The 21,193-nt window shown below is 36.3% G+C and overlaps 2 protein-coding genes across 4 annotated transcripts in view; one reads left to right on the top strand and one right to left on the bottom strand.

Annotated features, from left to right (window-relative positions):
- Window positions 1-21,193, bottom strand: part of LOC139976156 (solute carrier family 7 member 14-like) — a 44,724-nt gene that overhangs the window by 7,319 nt on the left and 16,212 nt on the right. For all 3 annotated transcript variants that reach the window (XM_071984629.1, XM_071984631.1, XM_071984628.1), the window contains exons 2-4: window positions 19,578-19,857; window positions 2,920-3,156; window positions 1,561-1,769 (exon numbers count right to left, since the gene is read on the bottom strand). In XM_071984629.1, the coding sequence (XP_071840730.1) occupies window positions 1,561-1,769; window positions 2,920-3,156; window positions 19,578-19,836 (705 nt within the window). In that variant the 5' untranslated portion in view covers window positions 19,837-19,857. The remainder of the gene's footprint in view (window positions 1-1,560; window positions 1,770-2,919; window positions 3,157-19,577; window positions 19,858-21,193) is intronic.
- Window positions 4,817-8,079, top strand: LOC139976157 (alpha-1A adrenergic receptor-like). The gene has a single exon (XM_071984632.1). The coding sequence runs from the start codon at window positions 5,298-5,300 to the stop codon at window positions 6,390-6,392; it is 1,095 nt and encodes a 364-aa protein (XP_071840733.1). The 5' UTR covers window positions 4,817-5,297; the 3' UTR covers window positions 6,393-8,079.

The raw sequence follows: 21,193 nt of genomic DNA on the forward strand, positions 1-21,193 counted from the left end.
CCTATAACTGGTGTAGTTAACAAACGCCATCGGTTATGTTACTGCAACAAACTCCCAATGCATTTTCTATATATGTAATATCAAAGACACATTTGTGTTAGCCTACTTATCAGTGTGGTCGTTCGTTTCCAAGCCTAATGTTAAGGTCATTGTGTGTAAGTCTACGACATTGTGTTTACATTTGTAAACATTGGTTAAGGCAGACTTCCTTGCTTGAGAACATCATGTAGAAAAATAGGATAGACTGCATTCAACAACGACAATCTAATAGGTTTATCAGAAAATAAATTTACATCATTGAGCATTTAATAATTTCAATAGGATGCAAAAGCAAGTCGGCAATATGCCCAAATTTTACGACTTAACTTTTCCTCAATATATATATATATATTATATATATATATATATATATATATAATATTATATATAATATATATATATATATATGTATATGTATATGTGTATATATATATATATATATATATATATATATATATATATATATATATAATATATATATATATATAATATATATTATATATTCCATTGTATGAAAACTTGTGAAAGTAAAACAACGAATTGTACTGTTATATGATTTTACTATTGATACATATCGTAGAAAAAGTATATAAAAAACTCCAATAAAAAACAGCAGGAACATTCATAAATACAAGAGTCTTAATTAGGTTGGGCTATTCGACGTGGCGAAGCATCACATTGAACAAAGTTACATTACAAGGTGAAAGGTTCCAGACATTACGTCATCTCACATAAACAGTTATCGGGATATTCCATTTTTTTTTTATATACAACCTAGGCCTTATTGAACCGAAGATCGGGTCAATAGCTCACACCATAAAAGGACTGTACACAATAAAGGAAGTTACGTTGTTACTATTATAAACTTGGAAATAACAATCACCGGAAGTTATTAACAGTCAGACCTTTAGTAAAGGTAATATAGGTGAGGCCACGTAGTGGCAACACTGTATTTCGCAAGGGAATATATCAGTTTAATAGAATTGTCCGGTATCGAGGGGCTTGTTACTGTTGTTATTGTTATTGTAAACTTTACATGAATCATACAACATCGACAAGGTCAATAATTTAATGAACTCTTTCTTGTAGTACCTTATAATGCTCATGATCGAAAGCTATGTGAAGGCTTTTGTTACAGTATTTCCCCGTACCTTATATGACCTTTGACATCAAACGATACAAATCATCAAAGAATATTGCTGTGGGTTATTCATTTGATCTAACATCCTTCACATTCCGATTCTGATGCAATGAAGAATGACGGACTGTTGTTTACCCTCTTTTCGTTGGGGAGGAGAGAGAGGAGATGGGGAGGAGGAAAGAGAGAGGGGAGTGGAGGAGGAGGGAGAGAGAGAGGGGGGAGGGGGAGGTGGAGGTGGAGGAGACAACGGTTTGTAATTCTGAAACTCACAGCAGTTTACCCTCTGTAGCTACTAAAGACATTATAGATCACGTTAACACGTCAGTACTAATTAGTTTAAAATTTCAAAACATCCTGTAAAAATCTATTTGTTTACTTACTCCTGAAATACCAAAGGGTAAGAAACCCGTTTCGGTCCAGTTATTGATGTTGAAGAAGAACAGCCCCCCAGCGACCATAAAGACCCAAACTGCTAAGTTGATGGAGTTGAGAATATTGTTGAAGGTGACGGACTTCTTGACGCCTGCAGCAACAATCAGGGTTAGAGCAACTGCGATGACTAGCGCCACCAAATCCGGATACGTTTTAGCTGGGGAAAAAACAATATAAGACTTATTTATTTATTCACCGATCCCTGGGACAGCGAAGGAAAATATATCTGTTTCATTTGTTTAATAAAAATATAAAGTTTCCCCTTAAATGTATGATAATTGTTCAGTTGGGTGTATTCATATCTCATTCAAGTGACTTGGAAAAAACATCGTTTTGTAAAGTCTGCTTATTGTAAAGTATATATGTTCGTGTAGCAAGGAAACAACATGGGATTTGATTTTAGTTGGTTTCATGAATGTCAAAACGGATGATTAAACCTGGATATATTTCAAATATATTTCAACAATTACATTAGATCTATTTATTAGCCTACCAAAGTTATCAATGCCAAATTGCATAGCCTAGCCCTATTTATTGACTGTTTGGCATAAGTACCCGATTATAGATATATTTATAGACCATCTTGTATGGCAAGAATTGTATTGTATATACAATACACCACTGCACAAGATGTGAAGGATAACGTTATGCAGAAAATCAATTATGAAATGACGCACATGCGCTGTTCTTGAGATATGAACATTTACTCAACATGTGAAGCACGTCAATTTAAGCGGCTGGACTACTTAGTCTAACACACAGATCACTAACTTAGATCCTCATCGAATAATATTAAATGGCTTAACAAAAAACACATGTTGAGAATGGATTACAAATTTAGCAAGAACAAATTTGTGTTGAATGTCAACTAAAGGTCATGAAAGGTTGTTTATATGAAGTTAAACGAACATACTTGAGTTCAGGTGTTAATTAGAATTGATAAAACAATGGATTAACATAAACACAAAGGCCTGTACTTATAGGAGCTGACGTCATCATCATCATTGTAGCCTTAAAGGAGCATCCCAGAGGTTTCATATATTTTTAAAGCTGAATGTTTCGTAACCCGAATAGCATTCAGAAACATCATTAACATGCACTCACATTCAACTCCTCTTTTATTAAATTTAGTTCAAATTTATTTCATTTTATTACTATTATTATTATTTTTGTGTGGACTATTTGACATATCAAGACTAAACGTCTGCCTATAAGTTTGTGCTTAAACTATCTGTTTGGAAGTAAAATATTTTTCGTTGGTTTGTTAAGAAACTCAACCCAGCTGTGCCGATCATAATGATACTCACTGTGAATGCCAAAACCACCGACATTGTCCATCATAAAAGTGCTTATCTTGTTTCTGACAAGTGCATCCAGACAACTACTTAAAGCACTAGCTCCAGCCGCTGTTCCAATCAGATACTCCAAAATTAAATTCCAGCCAATGACGAAAGCGGCAAACTCTCCCACGGTGACGTAACTATACATGTAGGCGGAGCCTGTAGTCTTGGGCACGCGCACTCCAAATTCGGCGTAGCACACACCTGTCGGACAAGAGGGAGAAAGAGAGAAATAAAAAAAAGAGAAAGTTTGGCATGTTGTCCTCCCTAAACTTAAATTTACCCTTTTTACATATCAATCTATCATGTGTCTAATAGTTTGGTCGAATAAACGTGCCAGATACCTGCATGTGTGCAAATATGCATACTTTTAATTTGATTAATATTTGTATATAACTTTATACACATATTTTTACATAACAAACCAGATTATAAGTGTCAGGGGGGGGGGGGGAGGGGGATGGTGTGAGCTATAGTGATCCGGGAATCCTTAGTTATTGTTATGATATGCTTTCAGATACTTTATTCTGATCGGAGGGGAGGGGCGGAGACGAAATCTTGCGGAGAAGTTCGTCTGGTTATATGTATATTAATAACGAAGCAGTTCTGCGAGATTCATTTCATGTTCAGACAGTGTACAAATGGTTGAACTCGTCCCCAAAAAATATTCCGTTTTATCGAACTTATTAACTCTAATTTAATTCTATTAATAGTTATTAATTACCAATTTGTTTTTTAAGATTGACATAATTATATAACGTGTATCTCATTAACCTGACCCAAATATTAACTTTTCAAATTCCGCTCGGTTCCGTTCTCTCTTTCTTTCTTGTTGTTTAAAGAAAACCATTAGACTAAACTAAACTAATAATAATAATAATTATAGAAACAAATGACATAAGAATAGAAGTGAGACTAACTTCGAATAACAAGATAATAACTGCACCGTAATAATTGACCTGCTGAAACAAAACAAGATCATTAGTATTCCTTGCAATATGGCGTATTTGCACAGGAGCTACTTCCCTGTAATGCTCATGTTACAAAAACAACATATATATATATATATATATATATATATATATATATATATATATATTTATATCAAGAAAATCCACGTATACTCCAAAAGAAAATATTCAGTTAGAAAAACGCAGAGAAATAAGAAATGACTCAAAATTGACAAATAGGGAGTGGAAAACCATACTTCTTATTTCTCTGCTTAAATTAAAGTTGCAGTCATCGGGCATTATAATGCTCGGCGTTGCAAGGTAAGTTTGACGTCACATTTCAGGACCCCGACAAAAGTTTGAGATAAGAGGCTATAGACTTTGGTCGCAAAATTCAATTTGATATGTTTTCGTCAGATCCGAATGTTCAGTGCAGGGAAAGAACAGCACGCCAGCGTGATTATGTGGCGGTGGGGTGGGGTGGAGGTTTCATTTGTCGGAGGCGCTGTCACAAAAGAGCAAATATACGGCTCTGGAGCAGCCTCAAAAAGCCACATTATCGTCAACCAATTAACCAGTGATTTTGCGCCGTTTCACTTATTTTCCACAGTCAGTTTTTCGTTTGTTCATTTATCCATTTGCCAAAAACTTTAAAATGTTCCTTCCAAATTAAAATGATAACCCTAAAATAATTACCCCTTCCCGATATGACGACAAAGGGGACTTTCATGCCGCGATACGTCAAATTTGGAATGACGTCATATTTTGTACCAGCTCGTGTTCTTTCCCATACACTGCATACGATAGTTGGTTCGTTATGAGAGTGGATGACAAAGCAAGTTGTTTTCCACTTTAGCCCGACATTGCGGAACTGCGTGGTCCTATACTTTGTTTAACTGTAGCTAACTCTACGTTTAGTCCGCCTGTTCCATTTTATTCGAACAAGCTTTGATAACTTCCTATACCGAATGCTTGGTAGTTATGTACGAAGCCGAGTAGGGAGCTTTTACCAAAAACATAAATAGCATGTATATCCGCTAACAATGAAACCAAAACCAACAAGATATTTGCTGAGGTAGTTATTGAAAGTAGTTCATTTCACTTTCATCTTGGCTAAACTGATTGTAGTAGGTGTTTCTAGGCTATTGTATAGAGTGCTTCGCTCGCCAATCTTGTTGAAATAAATACTTACAGCATCCCAGAACATTCTCATTCATATAGTCAGACGGACTGGTCTCAGTTAGGGTAAAAAACATCCCCAAGAATATCGACGGAGTTGAATGAATATTTATTCCTGGATATACATATTGCTAAAATATACTGCTTCAAATACCTCTCGTTTTGGAAGAAAAAAGAAGGACTTTTTTTGTGAGGAGAACATATCTGGCAGTAACCATGGAGATAAATACAACGTATCCACCGACGCTTCCTCCATATCCAATCAATATTAGGTACATCTTATCAGTCGCCCTCTCCGTAACATGCTTCGTCGGTCTGTTTGGTAATGGGCTTGTCATGCTCTCCGTGGTACTCTCTCGGAAGTTACAGACTAAAACCAACATCTTCGTCTTCACTCTTGCTGTTTCAGATTTTATGACCTGCCTCGGAATGCCTTTCTCCGCCATTTCGTTCGTACACGAGGAGTTACCTTTTCCACATGCTGTTTGCACCCTGGGAGCATGCCTGATTTGGGTAGGGGTTGGAAGCAGTACCATAAACTTAGCCTATATCGCCTGGAATCGTTTCATGCTCATAACCCGCTCGAGAACCTCTTACGACAACATTTTCTGCAAGTTGAATGTCACCTTCATGATAATCTTCGCCTGGGCTTTTCCTTTCCTTCTGTACATTGTACCCGTATTTGTTTTGCTGGACGGTATAGGCTACACAGAATACTTCCACGTTTGTATGACGGATGCATTCGCCTATCTGGGTGTCTTTTTTCAAATACCATCTTCGATCGTCATCGTCGTCTGCTACTTTAAAATATTCCGTCACATCCGCGCTCATTCCGTCGGTCTGAAATCTCATACGGTTAAAGGCGAGCCATCCTCCTCCTCCCATTCTCAGAGCAGTGCGGAATATAAAAAGAACGGACAGTCGAGGTCAAAGGTTACGCTGGTCCCGTCATCGGCGACTACTCCAACCGTAACGAGGAAGACACCTAAGAGTGGTTTTGTACAGAGTATTTCGTCCAGGCAAGTTCAAGTCACAAAGAACATGTTCTTCGTGGTTTGTGGATATTACATTTGCATAATGCCCTACGCCATCGTGACTATGTTCACAGATATCGTGGATCCGAAAATATGGAGTTTCGCACTTCCGTGGACGACTGCGTTCTTGCTTCTAAACAGCTGTGTCAACTTTGTTATTTACAGTTTCAATCATCCCCAGTTTCAACTCGTTTTTCATAAGATCACGACCTGTAATTGGCGGGAAATTCCACAGCCGTCGCCTCTGTTACAGAGTATCTTATCACTTCGTCGGTAGTGACGTCACAAGTAAAACGCATTTCGTCGGAACAGGACAAGGCCGGGCGACGATCGACGAAAAATGTTTTTTGCTTCTGTATATCTCTATGTTACCTGAATAATGTATGTATGACAGATTATCAGTATTATTAGCGTCTTAAAAACAAACATTTCTTTAAAAAAAGGGAGAAAACAAGAACCAACATGCAGAACTTGCAGACATTATTAAAAGTAATTTACGGCATACTTGTTTTTCGCGTTTTTAAACCACAATTTAACAAAGCATCTGCTTATGATTCCATTGTAAAATGATTACACCTTTCTCTGTACCTCAGTTTTCGGATGGTCCTATGCACTACTATATGCAAGGTATACCGTTTATTGGAGGAAAAAAACATTTAGTGTATGCATGCCAAGAACGCAAATATGTGTAGAAGAACGGATGGTTTCTTGAGCGAGGATATCGATTATACGGAGATACAATGAAGGGAGCTGCATCCCTGTTTAGTACAACGAGGATGACTAAGCCAGATGACAATTAACAAAAAAACGAGGAGAAGAGTTTTCTCTCGAAAAATGGAATAAATTTGTTGGACTGGTGAAAAGCAAACAGAAGAAAACAAAGTTTCAAGTCTAATGGGGGAGGGGTGGGGTGGAGAGGGGGTGGGTGAGGTGGGGTGGAGAAAATGATCCACGCGTTGTGGTGAAAATAAAATTTAATTTTACTGAGGGGTATGTAAATCAATCACTGTTTACAAAAAAATGGTTGAATTCAAGTTTGATTGATGACAATGGAGAGTTTTGCATTCATTTACTCACGTTCCTGGATTAGGTTACTCCTTGAGAGTACTTTGTTCATCGTATATTAATATACCACTGCAGGCTATCTTTGCATTCGATTATATATGGATGAAACACAAAGCGGTTCATCGCCACAGGCAAACGGAACGAGTACAACTTGATAGTAAAAACCAACTTGAATATGATCATTATGCGGTGATAATGAATTCAATTCTAAAAAATTTAACAAGAAGAGCAATCTTTTAAAAAAGGAGATACGGTATGCAATAAGTAAACGGTATGCAATAAGTAAAACCGAATGGGACGATTTGCTTTTTACTTTTGGTTCAAACATAGTGTCCATGCTATATTCAGGAATAGCAACAAATATTTTATCACAGCCCTACTTTTCATTTGTGTGTATGTGTGCGTTTGTTTTGTATTCTGACCGAGGACTTGAACAAAAGAATTTCAGGTCCTCGGTTGTGATTTCTAAAGAATCACCACGTCCTCGGAAAAAATTCTATTGTATGGGGTATTGTTAAGGTTAGGGTACATGGATTTGAACAATGGAAAATACAATGGGGTCCTCTGTCTGAATGTAATACAAATGTGTGTGTGTGTGGTGCATGTGTGTCCGGTTTTGCACGAAGTTTTTGTTAGCTTATATTTATTTTTGTTTATTTTACTTTAAAGTATCACAAACTCTTTGTTGCATATATCTTGCAGTCAATTAATGTTATATAGGCTATCATATGTATAATTAAACAATGTAAACCAGTATGTAAAATTGCATAAGTATATGCAAAGTATCATTTAAGAATTATGTAACATTTCCAATAAGCTTTGTATCATACACCGTACGGTACCCTAAAATATTATACAATGTGTACAATATATGTAGTCAGACATAACAAAAAGCAAAACCGTTTATCTTTAGTTTGTTTTATATTTCGTAAACAAAATATATACACTTGAATGGTCATAATCCAACTCCGAGCGTTTGATGTACATACGAGGAGTTAATTTTTCATTCCATGTAAGTCTTCACGGAGACGAAAATATCAGTTTCCGGGCCTCAAGCTGACATTAACTAGCTCACCTTATAAGATCATTGGAATCGGCAGCTAAGTATAGTAAGTTTAATACTCAATGCACATTAAGGTTTCACTTTTTTCAAATTAGGACTATTATAATGCAACTCCATGTTTAAAAACACACCACACATGCTGCTAGATCCTGTCCGGCATTTGATTCACGCTGCTGATGTAATATAGGCTGTGACGTCCTTATAACATGACGTCAATAACCAAATTAACAAGCCTCGTAATTTTACGCGGCCTCTCGCAGAGTTGTTATAAAGATTGGACGAATGCATGGATAATTGCGGCAGTGGCGCGCCTAGACTCGGCATTGTTAATCAATTGCGGTGTGACGTAACCAACGAGTAAACAATCTATACCAGAAAAACTAAACATTACGACCGGTTTCGTCGTTTTGGGACTCATCAGGCGAAGGTAGGAATCGAACCCCGGACCTTGTGTTACAGACCGATGTCCGTACCAATCGACCACAGTGATTCTACTGGTGTGTGAATGCGCATAAACTGGCTTTGTATAACTGTCAATTAGGGCGTATTACCTAAATGTTATGATTGTGCAGAGTGCACCCTTGGTGTTTTGAATATGACAATTTACACAGAATATATATATATATATATATATATATATATATATATATATATATATATATATATATATATATATATATATATATATTTATATATATATATATATATATATATATATTAATATATATATATATATATTAATATATATATATAAGCATATAACATACACTTCCCCTTTAAGTGACACAGTTATAATTCACAACAGAGCTTCAACTACATGCTGATGCAAGCTTGGGAATTGTTCTCATGTGAGTTCGCTTATATAGACGCTCTCAGAGGCAATTATGTCTAGCTTCAGTGGCTCATGAATTTTTAACAGTATATACCTCACTCCCGGGGCTTTAATTACACTGCTTTCGACAAGTGAAAGTATACATGACTAATACATTAATTATTAGGTTAATGTTCAAGTATGGAGCTGCATGAATCATATATACTAGCAGACACATAAAATCACCTTTGGCTTCCTGTGTTTTCTGATGTGATGTCGTTAATTATTAATTGTATTGAAAAGGTAACGAAAGTTGGTTTACTTTATTCAAGCGATATAAAAAATAGTTTTATCATAATCGCTTATTTACTGCCATAAAACATGTGCAGGGTGAATGTAAAAAATACTTGTTTTTTTTTTACTATTAGGATCTTTCCCACTATAGGTTGGATTCATCTAAGATCGATATCAAAACACACACACACGTACATACACACATATGAAGGAAATAAATACCATTTATGGAGATGAGTATTACTGCTCAGCTATTCCATCAACAACATTACGCTCTGCTGCAGAGAGATGTAGTCTAGTTTTACAGCATACACTGTACGTACTTATCGCATTAAGACTATACACACAGCGGTGCTTTCCCACGAGATAAAAGAAGGTTTGTCAAAACCAAAATGGTATATAGAAAAGAGCGCGTTCATGTTGTTCAGTTAATTTAGTTTGATCACTGCATGGAATCTAAAAGCAAGCCCCACTAAATTACAGCTATTGCGCGAGTTTATGTCGTCATAAATAAGCGTTGATATTTTACTTTATCTGTCCGTAAGTCGTGGTGACCAAAAAGTGATGATGCCGTAATTGCCAAACTCATCAGCTAGATTACTATGAAGGGAATGCCAAGTCAGCGTCGCGATCTTTGTTCGATTTTACTGTTTCTTTCGCGTCCTTCTTTTAGAGGGAGGGGGAGGGGGGGGGGCAGGGAATAGTGAACCTTCCCATCAAAAATAAATAAACCCGAATAGTGAATGGAGGAAGGAATTTTCGATACTCTGTAACTTGTTTGAACACATTTACGATCCACGATATACTTCTCTGTTCTTCGGGCAAATTTTAATATTTTCGTTCGTTTCTTGTTTTTGATTGAATTTTGATTCTTGTTTCATTGTGGTTGTTTGTTTGCTAGATGTGAGAATTATATACTCATTCAGCAATCCAATTATGCCCTATACGTATCTCTCTCTCCACCTCTCTCCATCCCCATCTCCACATTAGTTTCTTAAAAATTCTTTGTTGGTTAACGTTTTTCTCAAGGTTCGTTTATGTTGTTTATGCAGGAAGTATTAAACTTGTCCGTGGTTCGTGCTGCCCTATCATATTTACAATACATGCTTGAGTTTTCCGCCGCCGTCACTTTCAAGAGTTTTGAACCCCAGAGAAACGCTTATTAAATCGATAAGTTAGCACAAAATATCGGAACGGAAATTTCACTGTAGGCTGTGTAAATACCAACACGTGCAGACCACATGTACACTTATATGGTTTTACGAAGGTCAATGAATTTCAAAAACATTGTAAGTAATCAAAATCGGGCTGTTTTCCCCGTCTCTGCCTGTAGAGACTCAAGCCCGGACATTTAAAGCATCCAAAGAGAGATAAACCAAGTTTAAAACATTCACATTAAAGTATACCTCTTTGAGTTGTTTTTTATTATTTCTTTTCGACACCGTTCGATATTAAAATCTCATGGCAACGTATATAGTTTTATTACCCTGGCTGCATGTAGTCAAGATTTATTTCAGAGAAATGGAAAGTCTTAATTTTGGAAGTTTTCCACTTTGCTTTTTGCTTGTGATTAATATATACTTATATGAAATAAAAGTGAAATTTTCAGAATCAAAATAAATCTATTAATCACGTTTTTATTATTATTATTTCAAGACAAATTATTGAGGGTATCTTTAAAAATTTATCAGCGACAATCCTACCTTGAGTGTATAGGTTTGGTATAATTGTTATTAACTAAAGTAAACACATCTTTAATTGCGTTTCCTTAGCCTACAATTTTATAGTACCACGGAAGGCGGAGCCCGGAAGACGACGGGAAGGGAGGAGAGAGGGTAAGGGTGGGGATAGGTCCCCCAATTTTGTGAAATACCCCAAAAACATACCTCAATTTGAAAACTAAGAAATGCGTTTTTTTTAAATTTATTTTTAAAGTACTTGGTTTCCTCAAAAATCACGTCTGATAAACACAAGGACTCGAGAGTATACATATTCATAGCTTTTCTATATTTGTTATGTTAATATCTACTAATTTTGTGGGAAGTGAAAAGTGCTCTTTTGTTATTTAAGAATTGTCCTATCTATATATATATGTATATTAATAATATTTAAATTAGAAAGAGTCCTTTTGATGATACAATGAAAAGACATAATTACCTCAAAATGATTTGTTGAAAGAACATTCAAATAGTGGAATTTGTGTTACAGAACGCACGGAGGGTCCATTTCGTAGGGCCATTTTGGGATAATATAGAGCAGTGCACCACTGCCCTTCGAAGTTTGTTATCTCACCCCCCCCCCCCTCCCCCCGCACAGATACAAATTGAACTCCTTCCGTCAGCATCTTGAGTTTGGCGTATTATCGTTTTTATATAAATACTGGGAGATTCACTTTGCTCCAGAAAGTTATATTATCGCTCGATAGCTTATCGAAACAAGTTAATCGACATAACCACTTCCGCGAGACTGAGGAAGGTTTATATGCAAATTATGACTGATAACAATGGAAACAATAACTAGACCAATATTTGTATTTCTAGACCCAAGGCTATATAGGGTTTTTTGTTATTTTATGATATGGTAAATGACGAACGGTTCCTGGGGTCGTATTAACGTTGCCAGTATTTCAAGCTTCAAATATACTAAAATGTCTGACCGACCACAGCTGAAAATGATGATAAACTAATTTCAAAATGATACTTATAGATCATTATTTACTTGGTGTGTTTGTACAGTTGGTACATGTATATTGTATGTATTGTATGTATCGTATGTATCGTATGTATTGTATGTATCGTATGTATCGTATGTATTGTATGTATTGTATGTATAGTATGTATTGTATGTATTGTATGTATTGTATGTATCGTATGTATCGTATGTATTGTATGTATAGTATGTATTGTATGTATTGTATGTATTGTATGTATTGTATGTATAGTATGTATTGTATGTATCGTATGTATCGTATGTATCGTATGTATCGTATGTATTGTATGTATTGTATGTATTGTATGTATCGTATGTATTGTATGTATTGTATGTATAGTATGTATTGTATGTATCGTATGTATTGTATGTATAGTATGTATTGTATGTATCGTATGTATCGTATGTATAGTATGTATCGTATGTATTGTATGTATAGTATGTATTGTATGTATCGTATGTATTGTATGTATTGTATGTATCGTATGTATAGTATGTATTGTATGTATCGTATGTATTGTATGTATAGTATGTATCGTATGTATTGTATGTATTGTATGTATCGTATGTATAGTATGTATTGTATGTATCGTTTGTATTGTATGTATTGTATGTATAGTATGTATTGTATGTATAGTATGTATTGTATGTATTGTATGTGCCGTTTAAATTGGTAAGAAAATACGACAGTGGGGGAAAGGTGGGGCTACAACGGGAGCACCAACACACATTTTACATTTAAAAGAATTACATTGAAATTGTAAATTTTACTTTCTATTTTCTCGATTGCCATTTTCAGACAACGTATTTTCGTTTTCAAAAGTAGAACGCTTTATGAAGACTCTAACCCCGTTATCGAAACTTGAATGCCGGAAAATAACGGTTTCTTATATACTTGATAGTGTGTTAAAGGTTTCAAAGGCGGTCCGCAGTTTGACCTATCACACACATATAGACATGTAAGCAGGGTTATAGCTAGGAGATTGTGAGTGCTGGTTAAATAAATTTGCGAAGCGTAGCGAGCGTAGCGAGCGAAGCTCTCGCATCTCACGGCCGGGGGTCCAGGGGCCCGCTTAACGGCCCCTGGTGGGGTCCAGGGGCAACGCCCCGGTGGGGGTCGAGGGTATTTTGGTAAATAACAGAAAAAGGTGACGTTATTATCATGTTTTACGGCAAGGGAAAGATAAATTTGTTACTTTTGTTGTATTTCACAAGCATTTTACTATTTTTTTGTGCCGGCCAGTGGACTGTTTATTCACTTCCAATGCCGGCCGGCAGGCGTGAGTGGCGGTTACTACCGGCCGCCGCCGGCCGGCGTGGCTATAACCCTGCATGTAAGTATATACTGTTCAAAAAATGGGCTAAGACTTAATTTAACAACAGTGAGTGAAAAACTGTATATGTTTTTTTCTAATGGGGGGGGGGGGGCATTCAAATCGTGAATTCACGTCGATAGAGTTCCGTTAAATAACAATTCGTCTTTTGAAAACGTTTCTTATTGTTATTTATAGGTTACCGGTGTTTTTGTTTAACTTTATACAGTATAAGTGCAATTAATTCATCAATCGGCAGCCCATATCCTCCTAAGTGCAATCGGATATTGTAACTTATCAAAGTGTTTTTTTTTTAAAGAAAAGTCACCCAAGAAAGAACCTGGCCACGAAACGAAAAACCAAACAACCGAACGACTGATCCGCTCGTCAACCCCAGCCCCCACCCCCTTGCATCGAGACTGTGACTGTGTGATCATCGTCAGGTGTGTATCACGATTCCCCTACAAGGGGAACACAAAACTTCACATGATCTTAGCCGAGATGCCGAGAAGCGACTGATCAAGGTGTGAAACACCTAATTATTAGAAGATTTACAGTTCTATATAAGTCATATTTGCTTAAAATTTATTTCAACAATATATATACCAGATATTTGTGTGTGTGTGCGTGTTTGAGATATTACTGAATACTGCAACATTAATGTTAGCACAAACAACCACAATTTTCAAGCAAGAAACGCATGCTTTTATATCAAAATGCATTATGTTCTTTTGTGCACAACCTACAGTATTAAGTAGTCACATTGTGTACATAATTAAGCCACCGAATCCCCTAACGAGAATATGACACACGAAAAAATAGGAGAAACACCTTCACTATAGATATTCAAATTTGAACAGTGTCCCGATGTATGTTATAATTGATACAAAACGATAGTGAAGTGTAATTATGTATTCACATAATAGTTATATATTAGATGTCAAGTCATTAAAACCCATCATTAAATACAGTTAATTCTTAACTATAATGTTATGCAAATTATTGAAAGTGCATTTAACTATTATCCTACGACTAATAGTGAAATGTTAATCCACGATATAATGGTATACTTTAGAGTCTGTTATTTTACAGAACGGGCAGTGAACGTAGTAAATTAACGATGCATGCATATGTATCATATCATATTTTCCTGTTATTTTAGTAGTATGCGACTGTTATATGGTACAAATGGCGTAGCACAGTAATATTACGTCAACATTTCACCTTTTAATGTTTACAGTAGGCCTATGTTGTTTTAACAGTGTAGACACACCAAATGGTGTATGCTAAATGGTTAAATCCATATTTACCCAACTCTATACCACGAGTTAGCACTGAGGGTAGCATACTCCATGTAATTGCCCCGTTGACTTGCACACTAAATTGTCAAAGTAATATGGTATGTTAGTCCGTGTAGAAGTTCTCACTAGCCAAGGCCTATACCCACCACTGGATAGCTGACAAGTTGGCCTTTCATGGCACCATCAATTTTTTGTATCATGACCATCTAGATTTGTTGCTATCAGAGCCTGAAATTTACGTCACTTGTAAACAAACGTCTGTACTCGTGCAGTATAGTAAACACTTTTATACGATGTTACTGGAAGGCCTAAAGGGGTCTAAAATTGCGTCAATTGACCCAATTTTTGCACCACTTGTACTTCCATTCATACTCTTCAACATTCAAGTCACAGGAACCAGATTTGCTAACAATATCACTTTTCGACACTTCCTCGGGTGGATTGATAAAGAGATGCCACCTAAGTGGATCTTGCATGCGGGCTACATGGATATTCTGTATACCTAAACCTTCGGGGTCACATGTACCTATTCCATTGGAATGGGAATCGTACTTTGTATGGGCAAATGCAAAACTTTATCTTAAAAACATAATGTTGTAACTCGATGTTGTTTTAAAAGCTAAACACCTTCTTCTGGTTAACCGGTAATTGAAACATGCCCTTAATTCCTTATACGTCACACGCATACGTCAGGGGGTTTCCCGTTATTTTAACAGGGTTCTCAAGTATACACAATAAACGTCACGACCTGTACGTACCTACAGTTATACTCTTACTAAAGGATATAACAGAACCGGATTTCTCCCAAACTTTTGGATTCGGTGAGTCATTCCGTGGACTTCCTGTCAGTCTTAATATTTACAAGAATGTAAATAACTTTTAAATTATTCATGTAAATTTTTCATGAGTATAGGAGAGATCAACCATTTAACTCTGAAGATATAGGTGGAGTCGAAGCTTGCATGTCTCACCAACATTTTTTTTTTGCGCACGTGCAATGTAATGAATGGCATTTGATAAAAGCAAAGCAAAGTGATTTCGTAAAGTTCCAACTTCAAATATAGTTCTTTTTGGGAGTCTCCTACTTTGTTAAGCCTTGCAGGCTTTATAGGAGACTTCCCTTCACACTGTAAAATGTGATGAAACAAATAAATATACAAATAACAAAGAATTCGATAAGATGTAAGATGGAGGTATCTCACCATAGTTTTCTTACACGAATTTTTGTTGTTGTAAAAGTTTCCTTATCAACAACGTCACTACCACGTGATATGTTATTTCTCAATAGTTATGGAACGCCAAATAGCTCAAAGAAATACTTTGCGCAGATAAAGTATAGTTCATATATACCTGATAAGAACATTTAGCACCCACATATTCAGTATATGTTGCAGATATTTCAGGCAATTCTGATTTTTCTCCTTTATTTGAACACAGCTGCCACAACTACAGTACATCGCAAGATGGTGGCAGAAAGTAAAACTATGTTTAAATCAATGAAATTATCAAAGAAAAAATGTCGCTACATGTATAACAACATATTAGTAATACAACGAAGTTTGAATTTCTTTTCGTGTCATGTCTTAGGCTAGCAGCTTAAAAAAATACAATAATGGACAGTTCATGCAATCAAGAAAGAATATCCTGTGAATTTTAAGACCTATACCCTGAACCAGAACGTACTAAAGCGATTTTTAACAACGCGTACTTGTGGTTGTATTGACGGGGGTACGATTGTTTACGATTTTAATGTAGACATCACAACATGACACTTTCGATCTTAATTAATTAATTAATGAGTTAATGTTAAGTTGTAATATGTTTTCTCCTACAATAATTTAGCCTGATTTTAGATCGATTATGCCTGTATGCAAAGCAGTATCACATATAATGGTTTTAAAAGTGTATAACGTTATCAGGCAGGCTGTACTTCTATGTTGATTTCATATACCTGGACCTTTACATCATATATAGCCTTTGGTGACGTAAAATAAACTAAACATGCTCAAGATTTCCCCCCCATTTTTTCATTTCGTAAAGCGACTACAAGAAATGATACTGCTGCAGAGGTCATGGAAAATCCCCTTTATTAATTTTTTCCCCTTTAAAATATGCATAATGAGAATTCAGACTTGTTAAAAGACCATTTACTGGGGAAGGCATGTGAACGACACTTCCGTCATTGACCAAAAAACGGAAGTTAAAACTAAATGCAACTCTCTTAGATTTCGATCATTTGAATTTCATTAGCCCTTACTTGGTCCTTCTGATATATTGTTCACTTCGTAAAGGTGTTATCAAAGGTCATTTCTAGTATAAACTCTAAGGAATACAATAGATAGAAGGATACCGTATATATACGGAGTTAAAGCATGGTATTCGGTTTTATTCCATATACGCCGACGGTCCGGGAATTGTGGGTCGCGAAAACTTTTCGGTGGGTCCCTTGATGAATCCTTTCATATGCATTTTTCACTGGTTTTATATATTTCTATAACTGTATAAATTGCTATTAGTTTAACAAAAATCACTGCCAGTTTGTTTTACTTCTACTTTTTTTACTCCTCTCCCACTTTGTACTCTTGCCACCCCCCCCCCTCCACTCCCAGTCCCAAACCTGCGTGGAGGTCCCTGTATTGTTAATACGATGTATGATGTAACAAGACTAACGTATTGTAGTATCTCGTGTTATCTATTTTGAAGCTGCAGTTCTCTTTGAATTAACTTAAATCAAATATTTGAAGCAATTCTATAGTGTTGTGTGTATGTAATGCACTGAAACATATGTCGCACACATAAATAGAGGAGGGGGACTGGGGTGGGGGGGGGGGTCATGTCATATAACGGACGAAAGATATAACGCTTATAGGGTATACTTCCCTTTTAAGTTTACAATTGCATTAATTAGGTACTTACATCACAATTATTTTTAGTTTAGTTTAGATTGAAAGTTTAAAACTGCGAATCTTCGTATAAAGACGAACAAGGCCTGCGTTTTGACGTAGAAATGATGGCTGTGTAGATTTAAGTGTTTGTTAAATACAAACTGTTTCAATGATATGACGTAATGCGAGACAGAGAGGAAGTATCGTAGTGTGAAATTAATGCAATTAAGGCGTAATGAAGGGTTTCAGTTTGCCCCAAAACTTGATTACGAAGCATTATTAATCCGGTCTCTCCTTATATCAGAACGGTGCAAGAGCCTATATACATACAGGGTTCAACCTATATATTAGTAATCGTTCATTCAAGATTGATATCAAACATTTAATCCCATAACAGAGTAGTTCATTGTGCTTCATTAAATATAGTGTGTGAAACTTACTTCTACCTGACCATGAGGGTGTGGTGGTGGTGGTGGGGGGGGGGGGTGGTTGTAGGAAAGGGAGTAAGGTGTTACTTGCTGGGATGGAGTGCGTCCCAAGAGGTCAGAGTTCTGTTAATTGTGAGTCCAGACCGGGACGAAACTTTAGAAGCTTTTAGCGGCATTTTTCATATTATCCATGTTCTCTCGTATAGCGACTTCCAGACGTAACAAAAAAAGAGGCATTTACTCCAAACTTTCGTCGGAATGTGACTCCTGTTACTTCTATCTGCTTCTTCAACAACTTAATATGGGAGGAATAGAACGCCCCTCCCCCTCCCCCTCTACCCGGATATGTCTTACTATAATCTCGAACTTGATGCATGCCCGAATATCCTTGCTTTAACAAAAAAAAAAAAACCTGACAGGATGATATCCGGAAATTACGGAAGAAAACGTTTTGTTTGTATTGTTTGGAATAGAGGGCTTGCCCCGCCATGCAGCCTTGCGCAATACTGTTAGCCATTCTTGGAAAACATGCACGTTAGGTTTATTTCTGTTGATGTCCCTTCAAAAAATAAGATAATATAGTAAAGAATAGCAATTCGATAGGGGGGAATAACACTGAGAAAACTAAAATTAGTTAGTAGATATTTAAAGTTGTCAAAGAATTTTTGGTAATTTGCACAGCTGCAAATCGTCTCATCATGAATAGAAATGACTATTTCTGAATTATTTTTGGAAAATGAATGTATGTGTGTGCGTGTGTGTGTACGTGTAATGGGTGTGTGTGTAACTTGCATGAAGATCTTCCCCAACAGCTAATGCAAATGTTATCCCATTTGGGAGATATTAACAGTTTTAATAATAGTACTACTAATAATCAGCAGTTATTTATACGACGTTAAGCGACCACAAACGTGCATGGAAAAAACCCGCAAGGGCTTATGGATTACAACTTACACGTCAGGCGGCTTCCAATTCAACATTTAATCTCAAATTTGTAATCTATAAGAAAGTCATTTCAGATGGGAAAATCGCAGATTGCTCTTGGTTGAAAACCCAGCTTACTATGACCCGGCAGGGAATCGAACCCGGAACCTCCCGATTGCTATACGCCTCATTGCTTCAAATGCTACCACCTTTATCCACTCAGCTCCAGCACCGTTAATAAGTGTGTTTTCTATCAAACAAACGGCTGCAGACAGACGTGAGTACACGTCTAAATATGTGACATCATCGAGCCAGGCGCGTTTCATTATTTCATGTTCTTCTATATTACAACGTTCAAGTTCTGTAATGGTCTATGAAAATTACCAATTGCGAAATATACAATTTTGAAGTTCCTATAACATGACCCGGATCAGTACTGTACTTAAACAATTTACTTTGATAAAAACAGAGGAAAGCGGAAGTACAAGTTTTCAGATCCCAGTGGGCACAATGACAATACGAAATGACAGTTCCCGGACTTGAAATTTGAGAGGACAAAAATGTGCAAGATTATTCTTATCTGTTTGAGGGAGTCGTTCATCGCAACGATCATATTAAGCTAAAGATGACAGTTCGGTTTGAATCGTCTTTCAAAGAAGAAGTTTTTACCTGAGAGGAGAGAGGCAGCGGCAGCGATTAAGAAAGATAATATCACTCCTGGTCCAGCCATCTCCCTAGCAACCATTCCAGACACCACGTACATACCCGTCCCCATGCAGCTCCCAACTCCAAGGGAAATTAGGTCGAGGGTAGTAAGACATTTCGGTAATCTACCGGGAATACCGCCTTCTGCAAAATCCGATCCGGTATCCGCTTCGATTTCTCGAACTCGGACCAACCGAGCGGCGATATCTCGAATAACACCCATGACATTCGGCAAGAATCAAATCTATACATAATGAAAACAAAGTATAGTCAGGTCAGTATGTATTTCTATATTTAAAAGACATCTTTGTATTAGTCTCATGTAGAAAAACGGCAAGGGTTTTAATTTTTACTTCATTATGAATGGGTTCCTGGGCTGTAGCTGCCTGAGCCCCTACCCCCCCCCCCTCCCACAATACGGATGAATCTGTGGCTGCTGTTGGGCACACCCAAATATATATATATATATATATATATATATATATATATATATAGTGATAGCACGGTATATTCACGTTCATAGTTCACTGGTTTCAATCACGTTCCAACTGTAACCATTTCTTTGACAGTTTTTCAATATTTGTTTATAATTTATCTGATCCTGCTTTTCTTCATCCAGTTGCTGCCCTATACCATTACTACCAAATCCATTAAGCGGCTTATGTTCAAGTTGTACACCTTCAGCAATTGTTTACATATACAAGCCGCCGCCACCGGCTAATGGTCGAATAAAGGCAATATATCGTCACAGAGAGGAGCTCGGCATTAATTCTCATGAGATCACTGGTTTTCAATCCCGTTCCAAACTAAAGATTACTGCGAAAAGTCTTTCAACATTTGATTAGATTTCCTCTGTTTCTATGATCCTGCTTTGTATCAACTTCCTAACGTATATTCATCCATTACCTATTCATTAAGTGTTACCAACAACCAAATTTACTGAAGCGAAGTGTGATATGATTCTATATTTTTTATTATATTTTTTCTTTCGGATCACTTTTTAGATGATAATCATCACGTACCATATTGGTTCATAAAATATTCATTAAATTTTCACCAAGCCTGCCTGGAAGTAGTTAATGCGATATAAATATATATAGGCTATATATATATATATATATATATATATATATATATATATATATATATATTATTATTATTATTATTATTATTATTCAATGAGGAACGATAAATAGATAAACTTTTTTTGAAGTCTGTGTTACTTTGAAAAATTCAAGATTTAACGCTCGATATAGCAACTTAACCACATATAATTTCCTAGAAGAGAACAGCTGTTTCTACTATGATATCCTTGAAATAGTAACAACAGATTTCTTGGTAATTAATTTTGATAATTTCTCCGAGACTATTCCACGCTATAAAATCCCACAGTAAGGAATTTAATTTGCTTTGAATGTAACTACGTTTATTTCAAATACTGAATGAAAATGATGTAAAGAATATACATGTAGTGAAAATTTATCTGGGCGACGAAACCTCTAGAATCGTGTACGAAAATATTCCGTAATCGCCCCGGTTACTGTTCACTTGGCAGAAGGTCATTTAGGTCAACTTTCATC

Source organism: Apostichopus japonicus, chromosome 11 (assembly GCF_037975245.1).
Source record: "Apostichopus japonicus isolate 1M-3 chromosome 11, ASM3797524v1, whole genome shotgun sequence".
NCBI lineage: Eukaryota > Metazoa > Echinodermata > Holothuroidea > Aspidochirotida > Stichopodidae > Apostichopus > Apostichopus japonicus.

Coding starts and splice junctions, on each gene's coding strand:
- LOC139976157 (XM_071984632.1), top strand. CDS start 5,298: ATGGAGATAAATACAACGTATCCACCGACGCTTCCTCCATATCCAATC.